The following is a 23,383-nucleotide window of genomic DNA, read 5'->3' as shown; positions in this document are numbered from 1 at the left end:
CTTTTTAAAGACAATGACTATTAAACCAAACAAATGGCTGACACGGATCCAGTATTATATATTTAGATTAATATATAGTATAGAAGTAGTAGCTACGACCAGCAATAGTCCAAGTCTGTTGTTGTTGTTGTTGATGAAGATGATGTTGATGTTGCGATGTGGATGATAATATAGAGGGTGTTCACTGTGCCTGGGACGCTTAGAAATTGGCACAATCTTTGGGTGGCAGCTCTCCCGATCCTCCTCTTCTACAATCCTGCTCCGAGCATCCGGCGGTGTCACAGTAAATACATCCCCCCAAAAAAGAAACTACACCAAATCTCTGGGCATTCCTGGGATCAATAGGAATACGATTATGGATACCCGTACCCCCACATATGTATATTTAAACATCTATATATATATATATATATATATATATATGTAATACATACAAAAATACACTCATTTACATACATATACATATATGATGTATGTATGTAACGCATCATTCTTTTTAGGCTTTCATTGTTTTAGGTGTGTGTGTGTGTATCGTACATGTATGTATGGATAGGTAAGCTGCTAATTGCTAGGCTACTCATATAAATCGCGTATATTATAAACTTTAGCTGTGGAGAGAGCAGAGCTATATGCGCCATGTATGCATTGTAGTTAAAGATATATGTATGTATGTATATATTTGTATATGGTTTGTGTGGTATGGTATTATGGCTACATATGTAGCTATATGTAGGTCGAAATATGCAGTAGATGCTCAATCATGGTGGCAAACACAGCTACGCCTTAAGTTACGACAATTCAATTCAACTGTACATTTATATAACTGCTTTTGTTTAGTTTTTGTTTTTTTGTTTCACGTTTTCACTGAAATGGTAAGAGCACAAATTGGATTCTAATATTATTGTATATGTTCCGTTGGTTAAACACTAGGCAAACAGCAACAACAACAACAGCAAATTCATGCAAAATAAAACAGTATAGAACTAGTAATCATTTCTGTCCTTCGGGCATGCTCGAAATCATATTTGTATCATTCGCATTCAAATATTCTGGGATTTCTCTGATCTTTATTGGTACTATGCATTTTTCACTATAGATAAGTATTTTATATTGTATTTATATAAAGAAATTATGTATTTAATCTTGTCCACGCGCCCTCGCACTAAGCCCCAAAAAAGGATTTCCTTTTCTTTTCCTCGTTTTGTGCCTTTGTACGTGTGTGTGTGTGTGTGTGTGTTTGTGTATTGTGTTTGTGGATCGTGGACCTTGTTTGGGTTCATCTCGAAAGCCTCAAGCTTTGCTTCAAAACTTTGTGCAACGCCAGCGTTTTTTTGAGATTTGTTGTTCGTGGTGGATTTTGGTTGTGTTCTTGACCAGGGGATTTGTTTTTTGTTTGTTCTGTTTATGTTTCTGTTTTCTCAGTAATTGCTTCCGTCTGGCGGCGGCGTTGTTAAGAACTCATCTTGTCGCTTGTGCTCGATTAGGGCTCGCACAGTGCCGCTGTCCGTGGGCAGATCGGATTTTCGCCTCAGCAATGGCTTCTCCTTGTTCCGTTCGCCGCGTATCTGTGAGTAACGGAAGTGGGGTAGGCCAAAATATATGTAAAGTGCCCGCTACAACAGGTACAGCATACGTGTTTCGCAACACGGACAAGTGACGTTACATGGTGACTGGTGTGACGTTACGAGTGAGTTACATACGTTACGTTAACGATATAGGAAGTGCGTAGAAGAAGTTTTTGGCTTTTGGTGCCCCCCTTACAGATGGAACCACACAGCTACGAAATGTACATCCACTAACTGATGAAAACTCCTCTTTTCGGTTTCATATGTTACAAAGTCCAATTCGAGATCGTGTGGGTGTGGGTGGCGGTGGGATTGTGCGTGTATATGGTTGTGTTTCTAGTGTGTTAGAGCGTAGGCACAGTGGTTCAATTTCCATTTCAGCTTAGAAGTATTTGAATGAATGATATTTATACAAATGTTGGTTTGAATATGGAACTAAACTTCGCTAAATATTTATGTATATTTTTCCCGCCCAATTTCGATGAGTTTCTGAGCCACTGTGCGTACATATGTTTGCTCAGAATTAAAGCCGTATAGACAGAGCGAGAGAGGAGAGTGAGAAGAGTATTTGTTGTGCTTATGAATTCGGGTTTAAAGACAGTGAGAGAACCAATAAGAGATAATAAATAAATAGACAAAAGTTAAAGATATACAAATATGTATTTTGTTTTTTTGTTTGTTGTTTAAATGACATGAGTGTGATTAATTTTAACAGACATTCGTTCGATTAGAATTAGAGTTGAATTAGAGTAGGTGTTCGCTGGGCACAGCTCACAGCAGACGCCATGGATCAGATCACACATTGGCGGGATTAGTAGTTGTTTAGTGTGGTTAGTGTGGCAAGTGCCTGTCTCACCTCTCGGGGCTCCTGCAGCGACGACTGTTTCTGTGGTGGTAGCGGCGGCGGTGGCTGGCGCGACTGCTGCGGTAGCTGATCGTACGTTAGATCATTCTCATTGCATTGATCGTACAGATTTTGACTATCGGTTAGCTGCTGCTGCTGCTGCAGGCGGCTGTTATTGAAATAGCTCGACCTGGACCACTCTGGATTGGTCCTGGCCAGGCTCTCCACCTGCTGCCAAAGCTCCTCCCGGTGCGACAGCTTCTCTCGCTCCCTGTCGGAAGAAAACAACAATCATACGATTAGAAATACAATATTAAGAGGGTAGTGTGCTGTCCGTACATCTGCTTGTCTTGCTTGTAGTTCTTGCTGCACTCGTCGAACAACCGCTGATCCATCTCCATGAAGAGCTTGAGCGCATTGTAAATGAGACCGTGTATGGTCTTGTTCCAGTGCGTCTTGGAGTTGCGATTCAACGCTGGGAACATTATTGGCAGTATAACCGCCGAATTGTCCGCTATTAGGGACATAATGTACTCGTTGTTCCAATAATACAACGCCCGTTCGGCCACCTGAAAGTGCGGCGAGGAGACACACTTGGCTATCTGACGAAACAGCGGCACCATCACCTTCTGGAACTCGGCCGGCTCGATCACATCCAGCAGCTCTTCCACCTCATTCAAGAACATCACCTCCTTGGGACTGTGCGTCTTCGGCCAGAACTTAAGCAAACTTCTGCATGGGATGGGGACAATAAATCAATTTTAATGTGTTGTACATCTCATGCTCACGGCATGTTGTGCGGAAGTTGGGCTCAACACTCACTTGATGACCGCCTCGGACAAACTGGGATCCTTCTCGAGGAACTGCACCACACAGTAGGTCAACTGTGGATGATAGACCGAGAGGCTCTTGGCTTTGTGCAATGGCAGCAATACCTTAAGTAAAAATTGTTTATGCTCCTCTTTGAGCGGTAGAGCAAAACCATTGATAATGCTGCCCAATATCTCCAATAATTCGGCTATGCCATTATGATGTTCCGTCTCATAAATAAATCTAAATAAAAAAAAAAAACAGAATGGTTTAGAGAGGATTGGGATAGGATAGGATAGGATATACGGGGGGCGACTCACCTGTAAAAGACATTGTTGATCTGCTTTCTAATAAATGCTCTCAAACCCAAGAATTTTCCATAGATGCGATGTAAAACAGTCTTTAGGAAATCACGTTCACGTGGATCCTCCGAATCGAATAAATCCAATAATTGTAATACAAATTGATGATCAATATAACGCTTGGCAATATTTGGTTGGAAATCCGGTGACTCCAAGAAACGCAAAAACAGCTCATATACCAATTGAAGGTGTGGCCAAGACGACTCGAGCGTTGGCTCGTCCTCTTCGGGATCAAATTCGGCACCATTCGGATTTGATGATGGCGGCAGCGTCCGGAATAGATTCACAGAAAACTACACAAAAATATATTTATTATGGAGAGGATAAAGAGTTTGGTATGGTATCCTAAATACTAACCATATTGATCGCCTCCGGATAGATAATTTCGGTAATGATGCCATTTTGGTTTGTGAGAAAATCGACCATCTCGTGCAGAGCCGCACGCTTCACCTCCTTGAATTTGAGGTCGCTCAGCGGCTCGGAGAAATCGAAAAGCGTGCAACATTGTCGTATCTTTTGGATGAAAAGCTCTTCCCGTTCACTGGCGGCCGTCTCTGCGAAATCCATAATAAAATTTATCAAAATATATTACGTTCTTGTTAAATATGCAGCTCTATTTACACATCAAATAATAATGAAAAATATAATAATCCTACGAAAAACGTCAAGGAAACCAACAGCAAATCGATCAACAAAAAGTAAGGCAAGGCGAAACTCAAAATGTATCAAAAATTCAATGAAGAACAGATAAAGGATCAAGTTCTATGGGCCACCAAACCGAATGGCCATGTCAACCAGGTAGATGTGGTAGGTGCTTCTATCACTTTATCTGCGTGCCGCATGGCCATTGGTTTGGAATTAGCTGTAGCTGGAGAGATAGCAACCTCGCAGTGCAGGCAGTGCCAAGGCAACCGAAGCAGTGGGCGGCGAATGAAACAGATTCCGATCGCGTGCACGTCCTGGACTGCCCGTCAGCTGTTGCAACGTTTGTGGGGATGTGAGGCCCTGATGATGATGATGTTGCGACGAATGACCAATAATTCCAGCCATTCCGCCACTACCTGTGACATCACCATTCTGATGTATGCCCAGCGTAGTCGTTGGCAGAATAACAACTGCAGATGTGGATGTGGTTGTTGCTGTCGCTGTCGCTGTTGCTGTCACTGTTGCTGGTGCTGTTCCACTGCCATTGCGCTGGCCAATGCCCAGGGAGATGCTTATGCCTCCCACCAGATTCTGTGCCACCGTTGGACGCAGCTCCTCGGCTGGCGGCACGGGCACCTCCTGGCCTTCGGCAGCAGCCGATGGCAGGGTCGAGGATGCTGCTGCCGCTGCTGCTGCTGCAGCACTATTTCCCACACTCTTGGTGGCATTCAATATGTTCTTAATGGCTGCGGCCGCACTCACGGGTGACTTGGAGGTAGATGAGGTAGCGATGAAATGAGAGTAGATTGATTTTTTTTTAAACATTTTTTTTTGTTTTGTGAGTCAGATTCTGTATGTGTCTGTGTGGGTGTGCAGAATATGTGTGGGTGTGTGTGTGTGTGTAATAACGGAGCGCTGCAAACCTTGCTGGCCGCTATTGAGCCGCCTGCATTATTGGTGGCAGATGATGAAGCGGACGATGAGGACGCGGACGATGCTGCTGAGGCAGCTGCTGCTGCAGCCGATGTGGCCGCCGAGAAGTGTTGCGCCAATGTGGATACAAGCGAATTTCCACCACTGCCTGTGCTTCCTGCCGCTGCTGCTGCTGCTGTTGTTGCTGTTGCTGGTGCCGTGTTCTTCGACATCCCTGCATTTGAGGACAGCGACAACGATGATGTGGAGGACTGTGAGCCAAACGGCGACGAGGCTATCAAAGCGGCGGCAGCTGAATTGGCTCCACCACCATAGGTGGCCGCTGAGGATGAGCACGAGGCCGAGGAATTGGCAGCGGCCGAGGCCAACGAGGAAGAGGCCGCCTGCGATAGCGAGGACAATGCCGATGCCGACGAATTGGAGCTGGTGGACGAGGACGATGGCGACGAGGATGTTGTGGTGGTTACTACTACTGCGGCTGCCTCTGGCGGCGACAGGGGCATCTTTCGACCCTCGAACTTGGCCTTCAGTTCCTCCACGCTGCTGAATTTTAACTTACTGCTACCCTGCGCAGACGATTCCAGCGACTGTTGGTCCTCCTCCTCGTCGTCGGCCAGCTGGTCTAGGCCGCTGTGGAACGATGGCGACTTTGGTAAGCGTATGCCCAAGGCATAATATCCAGCGGCTGGTGGCTGATCCTGTTGCTTCTGTTGTGGCTGCTCTTTGCTGGAGGAGGAAGCAGAAACAGATTGGGATGATTCCTCCTGCTGCTGTTGCTGCTGCTGCTGTTGTTGTGACTGCTGCTGCTGCTTCTGCTTGGGTCCGTTGAGGTTACCCGTCAGCAACATAGCACCGAATACCATTTCATTAGTGCCCCACTTGGTTTAATGGCCACCCAATCGAACCGCATTTGTCTACCCCCGCGAATTGCCGCTGAGAGACCGACACCGACACCGACAACGAACGACAAAACACACACAAATTGTTACACACTCTATGAAATATGAACGTGAAGAGGACTTTAAGCATGAATGTTTAGCATCGGTAATGGAACTGTAATATAGATAATGATAAGGATTAATGCCATGTGCGATCGATTATGAGTGTGGGGCCGGGGGGACAAACACAAGACAACACGCACACACACACAAAAATGAATATGAAAATGGAAATGAAAACCAAGTGCATGTCAAAAAAAAAAAAACAAAAAATGAAATGAAATGCGGCAACGCCTCCACCGCCGACAATTTTCAGGAAAATTATTATATTTTTTGAGACACCACTTACAGGGCTCCGGTGGGCAGAGCAGGGCGGAGAGGAGAGGCAGAGGAGAGAGTAAAAAAACGTAGAAAAACACAAATATATCCAACTAATATCAAAAATTCTTGCTGCTCGCCGGATGAAAGTCTGGAAACGTAAATTATCTTATTTTTTTTGGAAACTGCTGGCTGGCTGGCACGACGCAGAGCTGCTCGTCGACTGCGCGCTGCCGGGCTATCGGAAAAATCAATAAATTTGTGGGTGGGACGGAACGGAACGGAGCAGAGCGGAGCTGAGCAAGAGTATAATGGGATACCGACGGAATGGCAATGGCAACAGTGGCCGCTGAACAACACTTTTGCCACAACAGCGCACAGCAACAACAACCACAGAAAACAATAATATTAACCAACACACACGAATTTGTTTATACGATTTGTATGTCAACAGGCGGGCAACAACCGCCTAAGCAATTAGCAAAAAGGTAAAGTCAATAACAATTTGATGAAGGCTATGCACAAGACAGACAGACACACACACACACACAGAGCAAGCAGAGCATGAGACAACCAGAAAAGAAGAGCTAGAGAGAGTGAGAGACTTGGCGCAGCAAGAGCGAGGAGACATTCGCTGGAGTGCGCGGCGCGCACACATCAAAGAGAGATGAGATGTAATTGAGAGCTGTCTGCAAAAGCTCTATACATGCGTGTATGTGTGCCTGTGTGCGGGTGGTTGTGCGTCAGTGTTGCCACCCACCTAATCAGACGGCAATGGCACTCCCTTGACCTTTAACGTGGTACGTACGTGATTAATAAATAATAAACCAATTGCAACAGCTGAGCAAAAACAATTAGAAGAGAACAAAAAAAAAACCACAACAAAGCTGAGTTTCGTTTTCGGTGTGACCGAAGTCTGGTGGCCAGAGACTTGCTGGATTTTTTTCTTTTATGGATAGTAAGACTAACTGTATTTACAGTGTGCGAAATGTGATTTGGCCAAGTTCATATTTCCATTGCACTGCATACATTTTAATCAACACCTGCCCAAAAAAGTATGCTACATTCCCAGGATATTTTTCAAGGGTAAAACTCTAAAAAAAAACAAAAGAAAAATCTCCAAGCTCTGTGTCACTAGTAACACTAATTAAAACTAAGTTATGCCCTTTATTTACTCACTCTCGTTTAGGTAGCTGAGTGGCGTCAATTCACAATTTTTGGACACATTGTAACGGGAGCTGCCTTGGCGTTTCTCCTTGCGCACCAGCGGCGTTCCGATGGTTTGGTTTAGTCCCTTGGTGATCTGCGTTGGCGGTGGCGCATCACGCGGGGGCGTACTGTCCCTGTCTTTGTTAGCCTGAAAGAGTGTACAGCATTAGTAAATCGTGGCTACATAAATCGTATGGTATATTGGTAGTAATTTGGTTTTCTTACTGAATAAAACAAACAAAGAAAAAAACTAGGTAACAAAAGAAAGCAAAATGCATCAGATATTAAATATTAAATTCTTAACATAGCACTTGCAAAAATTACGAGAGTACGCCTAGAGTAGAGATCATCCGTTGAAGTCACCGTATCACCGTCACTTTTTTTTAAAGAGCATTTACCTTGGTCTTTGCGAATCCTTGACGCCTAAGTCGCGCTGCCTGTGGGTGTGTTTTATTCTGAGTTTAGTAATGCCAAACAGATAAATGTGCACACGGGTTTGGGGGGCGGAAATTGGTTGGCTGCTGGTAGCTAACACGGTACTACGTAAGGATCATACTTGTGTGTTATTTTTACAAACATTTAGAAGTCAGTCACAAAGTATTTTCGTTGCTTCTAAGGATACCTTTTCTATTTAAATGTGGGGAGAGGTGTGCTTCTTCTTAATCCGATATTATGCTAAATATACTCTTCAGGATTGTAGTAAGGAGGGTGTCCACTGATGATCTAAAAGCACGCAAGGGTCCACTCTAAGGCAACTAAAATTTCCCCCTATCGATTTCCATGCATGTTTCTATAATCGATTATTAATATTTGTGATCCCCGCGATTGATGGCGCTTTTGATAGATTCGATTTTGATTTTGATTTGTTATCCAAAAGCATTTCCACAATTGGCAACCTTTTGAGAGGGCTAATTGGTGTCTTGGTCATTTGGCTTGTTCGTTGGGCGGGAAGAGGTAGGGGGTAGCTTAACACACATCATTTTTCAGCGATAAGATTAGATATAGTTTGTTAAGGTTTTCGACTTTGCGGCACAAGGAAGTATTGTACTTTATGGAGTGGGCATAACACATACATATGTACACAAACACATCCATATATATATATATATATAATATATGTATTTACATTGATTTTATAATGTTTTATAATTTACGTCAAATAACTGTTAGGCACAAGGCATGCGTAGAGGTAAGGTGACGATAGGCGATAGGCAATAGAGAGAGAGTCAGAGAGTAGGTGGTGGTGGTGTTGTAGACACTGCATTCGCTAGACACGACTCACCTCGCTGCTGATGGGTACACCGCCGCTGGTCACCACAAGGGGTATGGCTGACGTTGTAGTTGTTGTTGTTGTTGCTGCTGGTGTTGGTGCTGCTGCTGCTGTTGTTGTTTCTGTTGGTGTGGCTATTGTTGCTGTTGTACTAAAGTTACTGTTATTCTCTTTGATACCGTTAGTGGCCGATGTCGCTATGACTATGCTACCGCTGCTATCGGCGCTGACACCGACGCCGACGACGCCGCCGCTGCTGCTGTTGTTATTGTTATTTGTGACTTTCGGCGTCGCTGCAGATGATTCTGCTGACGATGCTGCTGCTGCTGCCCCTATTGTCGCTGCTGCCGCCTCTGATGTGGTTGCTGCTGACGATGCTGCTGCCGCTGTCGTTGTTGTTGTTTCTAACGCCTCGTTATCCATAATACGCTGCTGTGTCAGCTTTAGCTCTTCCGATATTCCTTATAGCTCTTACCAAAAAACAAACCAACCGAAAAACATAAAATAACAAACAAATATGACAGCTGGGCCGGCCGAATCAAATGATTGCTATCTGAAAATTATATTTGCACTGTGAAGTGTTGGAAAGAGAGAAATTAACGTAGCAATTAACCAAAAGAAACGGACAGAAAAAAAACAATAAAATATCATGCTACAAAATTCACGACACACACGCATACACATACATACATACGCTTTTGGTTGATTACCAATAAAGAATCATGGCAATCGGTTTTTGGAACTTCTTATTCGAAACGCAACAGTGTCTCTGCTAACTGGATCACTGTCCAGCACAAATGGCGGAAACCCGCTTCGAATCAGATCAGAACAGAACAGAATCCAAAGTTGTCACAAGAAGTCCTCACTGTGGCCGCAAATTAATGCCCATGCCATGCCATGCTATGATTTTCTAGCAAACACAAATCCGGTTCTAAACGGTAATAAACATGTTCTCAAGCTTCTTCCACACACAACATGCACTTGGCCCCCGGGAGAGACGAGACTCCACTCCACTCCAATGGACTCCACCAAAGAGGGCTCTGCTGGCTCTCCACTGGCTAAGAGGGCAGGTGTCGCCTCCGGGGCAGCTTCTGTCTTCTGTCCCTTCTCCGAACACCAACAACACAGTAATAATCAGACATTTTAATTTTTTGCACAACTTACAGCAAAACGGAAATAAATAACAAAAATTCCATAACACACAGGCAAAACGTCAGAATGAGAATCAGAAAGCAGAGAAACAGAGAGCGATACGGACGAGCAACAAGTTGCGAAGCAATGGCCGTCGTCGAATCAGAGTTGCCAGACAGAGTTGTCATGCGAACGAGCGTGAAGAGCATTTTTTGGGTGGTGGTGGTGGTAGTGCTGTTGGTGTGCGGAATAGCGTGCGGGGGGATTGTGGGCTGGTGGGGGGGTCGGGGTGTGCTGGGATGGCATTCTTTAACACAAAAATATTGTTAAGCGCAAAGTTTTCATATACTCATACTTTTAGTGGTCCCCCTTTAACCCAGAGCGAGAGAGAGAGAGAGATAGCAAGTGAGAGAGCGCCGCCAGAGTAAAAATAAAATTAATGTGTACTATGCATAATTAATAGTTTGTGTTGCATCAAGACTCGAAACTCAATTAATAGATGGGTGCAAAAAGCAAATGAGGGGGAAATACATATATACTCAAATTGTGAATGTCAAGGGTTTTTTTTGGGATGGTATGGTATGGTGCTCTTGGAGGAGCAGGAAATCAGGGGATCGGCTCTATTTACCGCCAGAAGCTGCAAGAACTTGTTCAATTTGCCCCTGCTGAGATTCAGGCTCGAGAACATCAAACTTATCGCTGATAAAAGCCGTTTCTTTACGTAAAAATGCGAATTCTAACAAAACGCACGCACACACACACACTCGCAAACACACGTACGCACACACACACTTGCTGCTGCTGCTGGTACTCTCGCGTTAATTCACTCGAGGCTATGTATTATTTGCGCTTCACTTTTTCATTTGGTGCGCTGCAATTTCTTCTGATTGTGATTTTCACATGCGAATTTCACAAGCTCTCTCGCGAAATATCGCACTTCACAGCACGGCGTACTATCAGCAGCGGGGTCAAGTTCACCTTTTCTTCAAGAACACACAACATCAACGGCTTGTTTAACTATATTTAATATTTTATGTAAACTGTTTTATTCACGCAACGTTGTCGAGCCTGCTCAATAGAAAATAGAGGTGCCAGGGCTGTACACTCTAGATCGGGCTGCCAGAGGGTCTCAAAATTCGATAATTTCCGTGTCAATTCTTTTCCCAGCTTTCACATAAATATTAATATGCATTTAAAAATGTCCTGAGCTAGTTGCAGTGATTAGACTTACATAATTTAACTAGTTTTTGTTATCAAACCAGGGCGGCAACAACCGCTGCTCAGAGGCAACTCTGAATGTGAAACCAGCTGGCAGCACCGTCAAATTATTGTTGTTATTGGCTGTGGAGGCGATGTGTTTATTTTTAATTAATAAGTTTTAATTAATTAAACCCTTTGAAATGCAGATAATAATTAAAGTTCTTACGGGCAAGGACTGCACGCTCGAGGTGAGTGACGAATAATAAATACGAGTCAGCATGAATTTGCCCTACTTTTCGTAATTTTTGGACAGGTCTTGCCCACTCACACCATTTTGGAGGTGAAGCAACAAATTGAGACAGCACTAAAAATAACTGCGGCAAATCAGAAGCTACTCCTGATGGGACGTCCCCTGAACAATGATCTGACAATTTCTTCGTACGCAAACATCAAGGAAGGCACCAAAATCAATCTGGTGGTGATGAAGCCCAGCCTGCGCGACTGCATCCTTCGCGGCTTTCGCAAATTCTACAACGAGCACCAGTCGGAGCGCCTGACCAACGAATTCATGGCCGATTTCGAAAGGAAACTAAAGGAGCACAGCCTGGACGACTTGGAGCGTTTTGCCGAAAGCACAATAGGCAAAGTGGAAACATAAACTTGACCCCCCATTCCTCAAACCCCATGTATATTTATTTCAAATGTGTCAGTAAAAACACTTGACTGAGAAGAATATTTCCTTGTTTTTACTCCCGTCTGGCAACCCTGATTCCGGCCAGCAGCGGAACCATTGACAGCAGTGTGCGAAGGTAGAGCGAAGAAGAGCAGAAAAGAGAATGCGAGTGCTGTCGTGCAAAATTCTTGGCAGAGTTGTTAACTCCACGCTGTCCACCGTCAATCCAGTGAGATCTTTTTCCAGAAATCTTCCAGCCATGGTGAAAGTGAGTTGTTGCCGCAATCAAATCATCCCTCTTCCCACACAGATGTGGGGCCGGGGTTCAATTACATAAGGCAGTACCCTATGCTTAAATATTGATTCGATGCGGAAGCGAGAATTGCACGAATGTGCAGCGCTGCGCTTCAAGGTTACGCACACTAACATTTCTTTTTCTCGATGTGCGTGTGTGTGCGGCTGCTATTTTAGGTTGGAGATGCTCTTCCCGCAGTGGATCTGTTTGAGGATTCCCCGGCCAACAAAATCAACACCGGCGACCTGGTAAATGGCAAGAAGGTGATCATCTTTGGTGTGCCCGGAGCATTTACACCCGGCTGCTCAAAGGTAATAACACATTGGCCTTTTGCCGAAAATTGGCAAGCATCGAATAATCAATATCATTAAATCACAGACACATTTGCCGGGCTATGTGAGCTCCGCCGATGAGCTGAAATCCAAGCAGGGAGTCGACGAAATTGTCTGCGTGTCGGTGAACGATCCGTTTGTGATGTCTGCCTGGGGAAAGGAGCACGGCGCTGGCGGCAAAGTGCGCCTCCTGGCCGACCCAGCCGGTGGCTTCACCAAGGCTCTAGATGTTTCCATTGATCTGCCCCCACTGGGCGGTGTTCGCTCCAAGCGCTATTCGCTGGTCGTTGAAAACGGCAAGGTCACCGAATTGAATGTGGAGCCCGACGGCACTGGCCTCAGCTGCTCCCTGGCCAACAATATCGGCAAGAAGTAATCACAGAGAGAGGAAAACCAACTATTAACGCTTCCAAAAATACTTGCAAAAATCACTCAATTAGTAGGACTCTAGGCCTAGGGGAAACGATATCAATTCTATCTTGGAAATAACTATGTAGAACATATAATATATGCGATTAGACAAGTTATATCCTAAAGTGTTTGCTTTAATATCTAGGGAGGGGGGGCTCTTAGTCTTATCTCTATATCTTAGGGCTAGCGGTTGTCGGTGTTGGGTGCAATCTTTAGCGAGAGCAGCTTGCCATAACCGCCACGTCCGGCGTCGTAGTCTGTGCGATATTCGTCTCGCACCTGGCCGCCGGTTTTGCCGCGTCCGTATTGACGGCCTTCAATGAAGCCGGCATCCCAGTCGACACGAATCAAGCGATCGTCCAAGCGAGTTCCATTCACAAATCTGCAATAAAGAGAAAACACACTCATTCCATGCAATTTCTTTTGTTGTTGTTTTCAACAGACGCCTGCCTACCTCATGGCGGACTCAGCTTCGCTTCGGATGTAGTACTCCACAAAACAGAAGCCGCACGGTGTCTTCTTGTATTTGTCCAGGCCCATTACGATTAGCCGCACATCGCCGCAGCGGGAAAACAGTTCGTGGATTTGTTCTTCAGTTGTGTAGAAACTCAAGTTTCCCACGTACAGTGTGCAAGAATCTTTCAGAGAACGCTCCTGCTCCGAGCGTGAGCCCTGTGGATTGGCCAAATATGTGAGAAACGGTTCCATGCAACTCAAATAAAACCCACCTTAAAGTGCTGATCACGATAGGAGCTCAGTTCTACAGAGGTCGCCATATTTGTAAGTAAAATTAAAAATTAAAAAAAGTAATATTTTTTGTGCCTGTCTATAGAGCAGTGTGACCGCGTCCGACCCTCAGAAATATACCAAAATATACCGTCTCATTTTCAAAATATACCGTAAGTATACTGACGAATTCAATTTCTATTATACATAGAATATTGTATACCCTATTTCGTTAATTTAATATTAAATGAAGACCTATTCTCAAATTGATATGTTTTAGACATATTTATGCATATAATTAGTGTCTTGTAAATATGTCTCGATCTCGATACCTATAATTGGTCTCTGTAAAAAGACAATAAGCTGCAACGTATCGTTGACATTGCTTTCAAACAGAAACTGAATGGCTTGGTATTCTTTGGTATTTTGAAAAACGCGCTAGAGTATTTTGTCATCTATTATTCTCCCAGTTCTTGGCTCGTTGTTATTATTAAATATATGGATATACTTCGTACTTAATGCAAAATTCAATCAATTCGGTAGGCAACAAGCGACAGCTGCGATTCCGTGGCGATGTCAGTGCCAGCTGTCGCGTGGAGGAGCTCCATCAGCTCCAAGAAGAGAATAGACAACAGAAACCAAAGCAGTTGCCGCTCTCCCAGGATGACGTTGCAGCGGCGACGGCGTCGTCGGCGGCCCAGCAGCGACTCCAAAGTGGTAAAAACCATTCATATTCTTGCAATTCTAATATAAACTGATCCTTGTGGATGTTATAGGACCCACAGAGACCGGTACGACAACCTTTCTGGACTTTTTCAAAGTGGAAATGACACGCGGCTACATGCTGGAACACGACGAGGAACGGTATTCGGCTCGACGCCAGAAGATCTACAGTTTCATGAGGATACCGCGCGACCTGGAACGCTTCATGATCTATGGGATAATGCAGTGTGCCGATTCCTTTTTCTACATACACACATTTCTGCCCGTCCGCTTCCTGTTGGCGGTCTGGGCTTTGGTCACAAGGACAGCGGCACGGATTTGCCGGCTACGCAGCAGCGGACAGCGTCTATTGTCACCCGCCGAGATCTGTGATCTGCTGAAGGGTGCCATCTGGATAGCAGTGACGCTAATCATGCTGCTCGTGGACACGAATCGAGTGTATCACATCATTAAATCGCAATCGATTATCAAACTGTATATATTCTACAATATGCTGGAGGTGGGCGATCGTCTGCTGTCGGCCTTTGGCCAGGATACCATGGATTCGCTTTTCTGGACGGCAACTGAACCAAAGAACTCCAAGCGGGAACACTTTGGTGCCTTCACGCATGTTCTATTGACCCTCGCCTATGTGCTTCTGCACAGCGTTCTAATCATGTTTCAGGTGGGTTCTGCACAGCTCTACTTTTATGTACATTTATAGATTGGTTTCTTATAGGCCACCTGCCTGAATGTGGCTCTCAATTCGAACAACAAGGGCCTGCTGACCATTATGATATCGAATAATTTTGTGGAGCTCAAGGGTTCGGTTTTCAAAAAGTTCGACAAGAACAATCTCTTCCAATTGACGTGCAGCGATGTCCGGGAGCGTTTCCATCTATCCGTTCTACTGTTTATCGTGATTATTCAGACCATGAAGGAGTTCGACTGGAGCTTCACGCAGTTCTATGTGATGGTGCCCGACTGCATAGCGGTGCTCTTCACGGAGATACTCATTGACTGGGTGAAGCATGCCTTTATCACGCGTTTCAACGAGCTGCCCGAGGGCATATATCGCGAGTATACGACAAGTCTCGCGTATGACATGACCCAGACGAGGCAGAAGCACGCCTTCTCGGACCACTCGGACTTGGTGGCACGCCGCATGGGCTTCATACCATTCCCGTTGTCTGTGGTGCTCATCAAGGCCATCTACACGGCCGTATCGTTTCACAATCTGGCTGCATGGCTGCTCTTCCTGCTGGCCTATCTGTTTGCCCTGGGCCTGAGGATCTGCCTCACGATCTGTGCCCTGGGCAAGGCCTGCAAACTGATGAAGGAGCATCAAACGGAACGCAATAGTTCCACGCCAAGCAGTATGACTAATATGCCTTTTGTTGGCGGTGCAGCCAGCGGCAATTCTGTGACTGGACAGCCATTCCATCACCCTCATTCGAATCACAATAACAACAACAACAACAGCACTGCTACCAAGCCGCCAGCGTCAGCCAACGCGACGACAAGCGTCATTACGTTGACCCCACCAAATGCTGCCACACATCCGCACGACATGAGCCTTAATTTCTCGCGTTCATCGGTGCAGTCCACGTCCACACCCAAGAAGGCCGTCAGCGAGGAGGAGCTGGATGTTACCAACTCACTGGAGCTGGGGGCCACAGCTCTCTTCTCCAACAGCGATGTTGATCTGGACGATGTGTGCCTCAACGAGCAAGTGACCAACACCAATGCCGGTTCTGCCGTCCAGGAAGTCTACCAGGAGCAGGATCTGGCACGCAGCCAGCCGGATATGCAGCAGCTGAACGATTCTGGATCGTCCGGCGATGCCAGCAGCGCAATGGCCACCAAGCAGGCGGCCAAGCGTCCGCCCAAGCGCACACACAAACGCTCCGAATCGGAGCCGCTCATCCCGAGTCTGGCCGACAAGACGGGCGCTTCTGGGGGGATGGCTGGCAGCAATCAAACGACACAGCTCTAGCCATAAATCGATGCTAAATTATTAACTTTTGATTTTATCGTGTGTTAATTGCGTTTTTGATTTTTTTTTTTAAACAATTTAGTTGCCGTTTTGTAATAGAATACGTAAGGATAAGAGAAATGGATTTAGTTATAGTTTTATTAGGGAAAATATGATTGAATATGATTGAAATATGATTTGTTCCCTAAACCAGTTTTCCCAGAAAGTACATTTATAAATGCCTTGTTCTGGGCGAGTGAGTTTTTGGAGCTGCCTAAGGCGGATTTGAAATTCACTACTGCGAGATATCGTTGCCTGATGGATGGTCCATTCGAGCTTCTGGCTTGCCGTTTGTTGGATAAATCCGATTTAGGTCTCATTTTTCAGTCATCTTTTGAGGCCCTGCCTGATCGCAAGGGGGATGAGCAGAAGGATTCAAGAGCGCTTTAAAGAACGCCCTGCCACTGAAAAAGATGATAAAAAGCAAGTGGATAAGTCTGGTGATCAGAAGCAGGGCATACTTTAAAATGAAAGCATTTTTTGGGTCTGGAAATTTGTATTTTTTCAGCATAGGGATTGTTTTTGGTATATCGATGCTGTATCGATTTATACATAATAAATTGAAAAAGTGTTTCGATTTATTTATCGTTTGAGTTTACGCTTTCGATTAAAAGGTTTCTGATATCGTTTAACGCTTATCGAGGAAATAGCTTGAAGAGTTTATCCATTTATTTATCGTTTAAGCGAAAGATTTCGATGAAAGGTTTCCGATATCACTTATCGCTTATTTAGGAAATAACTTTTTTATCCATTTGTTTATCGTTTAAGAGTAAGAATTTGATAAATGGTTTCCGATATCAATAAAATGAATTGATAAGCGTTTATCGATTTTCCTATCGCTGGTCTGTAAGCTTTAGATACATTTTTTGGGTATTCTTATATCATTTGATGATAAAATCTGACAAAATATAGAAATTTCCCTGGAACATAGACGTAAGCATCAAAATTAATATAAATAAATCAAGGAAAGACACTGATTTATGTATAGTTTTTATATAGGCTTTTGACTATCGCTTATCTAGGAAATAAAGAGATTTAATCGATTTTCTAATCGTTTATGATAATAAACACTCTCAAAACATTCAATAGGAGTCTACATACAAAGAAAGACATCGACTTATTTATCGTTTATATCTAAGCTTTCGATAAAACTTTTTAATCGGGTGTTCCCGAATCATTCTAGAACTATAGAAACGACCCTCTCATATCCAAGCAAAACATCAAAAGGAGTACCATATCGATTAATTTAATTATTCACGGCTCTCAGAAAAGTTTTGTGCTAATATTTGATTGGCATTCCTGGCAACCTTTGGCCTTATACTAAGCTCCACTCCCACCCACTGGCCTGGCGTTGAACAACAAATGGATAAGATAACCCACAGAAATCCTCAGGGCGAAAATTGCTTTCAGCTTAGCGAGAAATTGTTTTCTGGATTTGGCTCCAAAAAAATGGCTCTCTGTGTGATGGTGGAGGGGGGCCTGGGTGCTCGTCTTGGTTTTCATGAATGAAAATGGTTTCCCGCGTTGTTTGTGTTTGCACGCGTAGAAAAATCAACAAGCTGCAAATAAGGGAGCGAACGGTGGGCACCCCCCGAGCCCCCCCCCCGTCCCCACCGGCTTTCAAAAGATTACACGCGCGTGCACGCACAAGGGCGCTCCATACATCTGAGGAGAGGGCGATGGGCCCTACGCTCTAGCTGGGAGGCGTTTCGTTTTTATGAATGAAATTTTACGCTGACCTTGGATGAGCGCATCGCGCGGTTGCGTCAGTACCCTGACAAAAAGGGGAACACTTTCGAAAAGCGGCCCCCCCACTGCCTGCAGGCCAGGCGCATGCTCACCAAAACGTTCGAAAATAATTCCCCTGATATCCCCTGGCTAGGCATTTTTTCATTCATTCATGAAAACTCCTGCTTTCTTTTCATGAATGGCTCTGGCTCTGGCTCTCGCTCTCCGTTTCTCTTTGGCCTTCAAGGACACGCCGCTCCCACAACGATGGCGTCCTTATTGATTTTCCCTTTTGCATTTCCACATTTTCCACATTCGCTTTCTGCGTAGGCGATCCGTGCGCCGCGGCGCACGGGTTTAATGTAACATTTCCCTTTTTTATGGGCTTCCTCGCATTTAAAGTCGGGCGCCCTGTGGTCTGTGGGTTGAAAACCTGAGCAAATTGCCAATGAATTATTGTGGTCATTAGGTGGGATTTCTTGCATAATCCTTAGGGGGCGGCTGTGGCCCGGAGTAGGGTAGCTTTTGCATCTGCTTTGTTAGGGAATTTGGTGGCATTTCTAAAGGAATTTGGTCTCTGGCTGACAGGGCGTATGCTTATAATTTTTTTTACAAGATGTGGGAAGTTTTCAAATAGCAAGGCAATAATTTAATCCTTTCGCAAGTTCTTTCAGATGCTCTGAAGCTATGGAAATAATGTACTTATGAATAAGAGCTTATCATAGAGCTGCTTAAAAGCCATTATGTACCTCATTATGGACAAGAAATTGTGTACAACCTTCAGGCACAAGCCTGTAGAACTGCAATTCATTAGTTAATAATTTCTTAGATTTTACAGCTTTTAATATTTTGAATTTCATATCAAACTTTCTTAAAAGTAGAATTTCTAAACATCTTTTTGGTTCAATATTGTCTTTTTGGATAGCTATAAAATGTATCTAGAACTGAAACTGATTCGTAAATAATTTCTTAGATTTTACAGCTTTAAATATGTTGAAATTCATATCAAATTTCCTTAAAAGTAGAACTTAAATAATTTCTTAACATCTTTTTGGTTCAATATTGGGGTTTTGGATAGCTATAAACTGTATCTAGAACTGAAACTGATTCGCAAATAATTTCTTGGATTTTACTGCTTTAAATATGTTGAAATTCATATCAAATTTCCTTAAAAATATAACTTAAATCATTTTTAAACATCATTTTAGCTTCTATATTGTCTTTTTGGACTGATATAAACTGTATCTAGAACTGAAATTCATTAGCTAATAACTTCTTAAATTGTACAGCTTTAAATATGTTTAAAAATCCTATATTATTGCTCTCTTAAATCCTGCTCCCCCAGGAGCTGTAAAAACTTTGGCAAACTTGACGCCTGACGTCTTGATTGCATATCAAAAATGTGAGTGTGTGCCTTGGGTCAATAAGCATAGTTTTGTGGTAGAGCCAGAGCCGGAGAGAGAGAGAGTAAGAGAACCTTCAATAATATCCGGCCGGCAGCCGGCAGCTTCTTGGCATGCGTTAAAAATAGCCTTGAGAAAGTCAAGAGCAGGGAGCAGAAGAAGAGTACAACCCAAGCAAAGGAAAGTGAACGCGTAGTTTTATGAATGAACGAAAGGCCAGGCAGGCACCGCACCCAATGCTTCACCTTGCTCTTGACTGCCGCTTTACCCCATAATTTATTGATTTTTCTTTTGGAGGGGGCATGCGCACTGGGGGCAGCTCCAGCTTCAGCCAGCCAGCCAGCCAGCCAGCCAGCCAGCCAGCCAGCTGCTTATCTGTGACACATTGTCGTCAATGGAGCGCCCTCTCTGCACGATGCACCCCCAAAAAAGACTGTTGCTTCTCCACTGACGTCATAGGAGCAAGGAGGCAGGCTTTAATCAGACACAAAGGAACAGAGAAATGAATGGTGTGGGCATTCAGATTAGATATTGATGCGGCGATCATGGGAGAATTCACGGAACCAGTGATAGCGCTCGAGGTGCAACTGCACCGACTCCCCAAACACATACAAGTGTACAGGCATAAAGTCGTACTGCTCATCGTCGTCATTCTCATTTTCGTCATCATACAGATCAGCTTCATCGTCGGAGTACTCCTCATTCGATAGCAGGACATCGACAACAATCAGGCAGTGCAGCAGGAAGATGACACTGCAGACCAGAGAGCACACCGCCTGAGCGCGCAGATAATCAAAGAAGGGATGCACTGGCTTCTCCGGCATATTGGGATCATCCATGTGAATATACATCATGTGGAAGTCCTCTTCGGCATCCTTCAGCGTCATCAGCGAGATAGTCACGTACAGTATGCAGCCGGCCATTGACCGCAGGATTTCCTCGATAGCGCTGGCCGGGTTTCCAGTGCAGATATTGATGCTGGCAAAGAATACCAGCACGGTGAAGGCATAGAGTGTGACCGTGAAGAAGTAGTGCGTCACTTGGTCCATCACCGGAAGGAAGCTCAGATCCTGGACCATGAAACCACTTATATGGAAGCCCATTAGAAAAATGTTGGCCACCGTCTCGGCGGTATAAAATACGAACAGTATAGGTCGCATGGTGGATCGATTTGTATGGGCCAGACACAGGGCCTGACAGACATCGCACGGCAAGCTTTTATCCCCAAAGGAAGGCAGCTCTGATGCTCCTTGGATGTTTGTCTGCTTGGCTGCTCCTGCTGACACATCCACAGCTGGTTGGGTAGGTCTGTCGCTGACAGATTTGTCGTCAATAGGCGGCTCGCGTCATGGGCACAGCTGCAAGAACACAAAATCATGTATAAAAAGGGGCAAAAGGACCTCCCCCCCAAGTACAAGTACATACAAATACAATGGAAGGAGATTAGAGACTCATGCGTCCACCACTCGAGAACTCACGAAACCAGCGATATCGTTCGAGGCGCTCCTGTACATATGCACAACAAAAGTACAAACGTACGGGTATATAGTCCTCGTCTGAATCATCGGATGCGTCATACACCTCCAAATCATAGTCCGCCTCCTCATGCGACAGCATAACGTCAATGACAATGAGACAGTGCATCAGATAGATGATGCAACCGACCAGGGAACACACCGCCTGAGCATGTAGATAGGCAAAAAATGGATGCACAGGCTTCTCCGGTAGTTTGGGATCCCCCATGCCAAGGTACATCATATGGAAATCATTCTCCACATCCTTTAGTGTCATCAGCGACATAATCAAGAACAATATGCAGCCAGCCAGTGAGCGTAGGAACTCCTCCAGCAGGACTGCCTTGTGGCCAGTGCTCGCATTAATGCTGGCAAATGCTGTGATCACGGTGAAGACATAGAAGTTCACCGTATAGATGTAGTATGTGGTCTGATCCTTCAGTGGCAGGAAGCTCAGATCCAGCGACATGAAGCCGCGTATATGGTAGCCCATCAGTATTATGTTGACCACCGTCTCGACGGTATAGAACAGGAAAAGTACTGGCCGCAACATCGTACGTCTAGCGACTTCTATAGGCAGTATTGCAGGGCACTCCTCTGACAGATCTCGCACAGAATGTTTGACAGGGTCCGACACGGCACGGCACGACACGACACGCTTTTGTGTTTTGTGGGTCCGTCTCGTCTCAGTTTGAAAGTGCTGCCTGCCTGGGCTCATCATAAAAAAAAACCCACTTCATATTTGCTGCTGCTTCTTGGTGCTTCTGTTGTTGCGTCTGTCTCCAAGTGCCGCGCTGCCGTTTGCCGTCGTGGTTTTGCTGGAAACAGTAGCAACATTTTCTTGGCAGTTTGATGCTGTTGACTGCTGTTGACGGCGATTATGTTGATGACGCGAGAGACCGCAACGAATTTACGCGCAATTCTCCACCGTGCTTCAGCTCAAGTGTCGAGTAAGCATTTAAATATACGTCCATACAATACTGGCGCCAAAATGTTAGTATGCCAAGGCTTATCTTCTGAATTGAATCGTCCCCCATCATATCGATATCTGCGACGGGGAATCTTTATTAAGACTTGTTTATGATATTTCGTACGCTTTACAAGTAGTTTCTTCATGTTTTTTCGTATCATTTGCAAATTGTAGTCCCGAAACGGTTGTTGCAAAGCGCTGCACATCGTTGAAATGTACTAATGCCTTTTGTACCAAATACCAATTCTATTTTCAGTGACAGGTCCAGTGGTATCTTAATTTGTGCCCATTTTTCTTCCTAATTTATTTACGGCTTGTCAAAAAGGTGTGTTTTTGATCTTCCATGTAAGCTTTTGCTCATATTTTCTTCTCTTAAAGCTCTGCTTGTTGATTAACTAGTGCTGTGCATTCCTAGAAATCCGTGGCGATCCGTTTAAATTTGTTCCGAAATTCGAATATTTTCGCATTGGGGTAAATTAATCTTGGCCAAAAACACAGAAGCCACACTTGCAGGCAGCAAAGGAAAATACAAATCAGTTGCTGTTGCTTCTGGGCTGCCTTCTTCTGCAGTTTGTGGCCACTGGATTGCCCATTGCCTTCTGCCCGGTGTGCGCGCGCGTGTGTGTGTGTGTGTGTGTTTGCGCGCAAAGTAAAAGGGTTAATTCACTTGGCCACAGCTGAGAAGGAGCCTTTTCGACTGCGTCATCTCTTGTGGCTTCTTACTTGCGGTCGCGTCGCGTCGTCGTCGTCGGTCGTTGGTGCGGGCGGCGGGGGGGGACACAGTGGCTGCTGCACTTTTGACAAGCGAACAGCGTTAAGCAAGTTTAAGTGGTTGCCGAGGAGAGCCACAAAGGCTTTTTCGTTTTTGCCTTTATCCCCCAGTCGAAATTCCAGGGATCACAAATGAGAGAGGGCCCCAGCCCCCCTGCCCCCATTTCGTTCCCTGCACAGTAGTCACTTCTCCGCCGTCAAGTTGAACTTAAGCGCGTGTGTGCCCCTGAATGTGTCCCTCGCCGCAGTCATTTTTTTTTTCGAGTGATTTAGTGAGTGCGTTCGACGGCCATCTTGAAAATGTTGTGCGTGTAATTAGGCCTAGAACTAAACGTAACCCCAAAAATGTGAACCCCAAAATAGAGGAAAAAACGGCCAAACAGGTAAGTCTGAAAAAAACACAAATCTTAAGAATATTTAAATAGAGAATCGGCATGCGCCCTCCCCGCCCCTCGCGCTCACAATTAGGAGAGTCCAAACTCTTATGTAATCTGCAAATTGCTCGCGTTACGCCCCTGCCAGGAGGGGCATGGCAGCCGGCAAATGCGCCATTACATACAGTTAAATGCAAGTGCATAAATAACAATTATTGCGGCGC

At 44.9% G+C, this 23,383-nt stretch overlaps 7 protein-coding genes across 10 annotated transcripts; 3 read left to right on the top strand and 4 right to left on the bottom strand.

Moving 5' to 3' along the window:
• Nucleotides 1-447: 447 nt before the first annotated feature.
• LOC6594303 (serine/threonine-protein phosphatase 2A 56 kDa regulatory subunit gamma isoform) lies at nt 448-10,979 on the bottom strand. 4 transcript variants are annotated; one of them, XM_026994567.1, is made up of 9 exons: nt 10,654-10,979; nt 8,907-9,364; nt 7,595-7,772; nt 3,939-4,135; nt 3,540-3,874; nt 3,232-3,462; nt 2,749-3,141; nt 2,422-2,680; nt 1,419-1,565 (listed from the first exon to the last, which is right to left on the bottom strand). In XM_026994567.1, the coding sequence occupies exons 2-9, from the start codon at nt 9,315-9,317 to the stop codon at nt 1,419-1,421; spliced, it is 2,151 nt and encodes a 716-aa protein (XP_026850368.1). In that variant the 5' UTR covers nt 9,318-9,364; nt 10,654-10,979. The 4 variants fall into 4 exon arrangements, with proteins under 4 accessions (XP_026850367.1, XP_026850366.1, XP_026850365.1 ...); XM_026994566.1 differs by lacking the exons at nt 1,419-1,565; nt 7,595-7,772; nt 8,907-9,364; nt 10,654-10,979 and adding exons at nt 448-864; nt 4,466-4,994; nt 5,150-6,129; XM_026994565.1 differs by lacking the exons at nt 7,595-7,772; nt 8,907-9,364; nt 10,654-10,979 and adding exons at nt 4,466-4,994; nt 5,150-6,131 and having other exon boundaries at nt 1,046-1,565; nt 2,749-3,138.
• A 420-nt stretch (nt 10,980-11,399) lies between these two features.
• LOC6594302 (ubiquitin-like protein 4A) lies at nt 11,400-11,958 on the top strand. Its single transcript, XM_002019764.2, has 2 exons — nt 11,400-11,473; nt 11,539-11,958. The coding sequence occupies exons 1-2, from the start codon at nt 11,426-11,428 to the stop codon at nt 11,881-11,883; spliced, it is 393 nt and encodes a 130-aa protein (XP_002019800.1). The 5' UTR covers nt 11,400-11,425; the 3' UTR covers nt 11,884-11,958.
• Nucleotides 11,959-12,030: 72 nt separating this feature from the next.
• LOC6594301 (peroxiredoxin-5, mitochondrial) lies at nt 12,031-13,052 on the top strand. The gene is made up of 3 exons (XM_002019763.2): nt 12,031-12,166; nt 12,370-12,504; nt 12,572-13,052. Exons 1-3 carry the CDS (start codon nt 12,062-12,064, stop codon nt 12,899-12,901), a joined length of 570 nt encoding a protein of 189 aa, XP_002019799.1. The 5' UTR covers nt 12,031-12,061; the 3' UTR covers nt 12,902-13,052.
• LOC6594300 (nuclear cap-binding protein subunit 2) lies at nt 13,041-13,745 on the bottom strand. The gene is made up of 3 exons (XM_002019762.2): nt 13,665-13,745; nt 13,391-13,608; nt 13,041-13,318 (listed from the first exon to the last, which is right to left on the bottom strand). Exons 1-3 carry the CDS (start codon nt 13,710-13,712, stop codon nt 13,120-13,122), a joined length of 465 nt encoding a protein of 154 aa, XP_002019798.1. The 5' UTR covers nt 13,713-13,745; the 3' UTR covers nt 13,041-13,119.
• A 428-nt stretch (nt 13,746-14,173) lies between these two features.
• Nucleotides 14,174-16,552, top strand: LOC113567253 (protein TAPT1 homolog). The gene is made up of 3 exons (XM_026994453.1): nt 14,174-14,379; nt 14,439-15,049; nt 15,104-16,552. Exons 1-3 carry the CDS (start codon nt 14,181-14,183, stop codon nt 16,358-16,360), a joined length of 2,067 nt encoding a protein of 688 aa, XP_026850254.1. The 5' UTR covers nt 14,174-14,180; the 3' UTR covers nt 16,361-16,552.
• A 3,442-nt stretch (nt 16,553-19,994) lies between these two features.
• LOC6594091 lies at nt 19,995-20,765 on the bottom strand. The gene has a single exon (XM_002019761.2). It carries the CDS (start codon nt 20,688-20,690, stop codon nt 20,055-20,057), a length of 636 nt encoding a protein of 211 aa, XP_002019797.1. The 5' UTR covers nt 20,691-20,765; the 3' UTR covers nt 19,995-20,054.
• Nucleotides 20,766-20,973: 208 nt separating this feature from the next.
• Nucleotides 20,974-21,597, bottom strand: LOC6594090. Its single transcript, XM_002019760.1, has one exon. The coding sequence runs from the start codon at nt 21,595-21,597 to the stop codon at nt 20,974-20,976; it is 624 nt and encodes a 207-aa protein (XP_002019796.1).
• Between the last annotated feature and the right edge of the window lie 1,786 nt (nt 21,598-23,383).

Source organism: Drosophila persimilis, unplaced genomic scaffold, assembly GCF_003286085.1.
Source record: "Drosophila persimilis strain 14011-0111.01,24,50 unplaced genomic scaffold, DperRS2 tig00003933-arrow-pilon, whole genome shotgun sequence".
NCBI lineage: Eukaryota > Metazoa > Arthropoda > Insecta > Diptera > Drosophilidae > Drosophila > Drosophila persimilis.
Note: the sequence above shows the minus strand (reverse complement) of the source record. Positions and strands in the feature narration are given on the sequence as shown.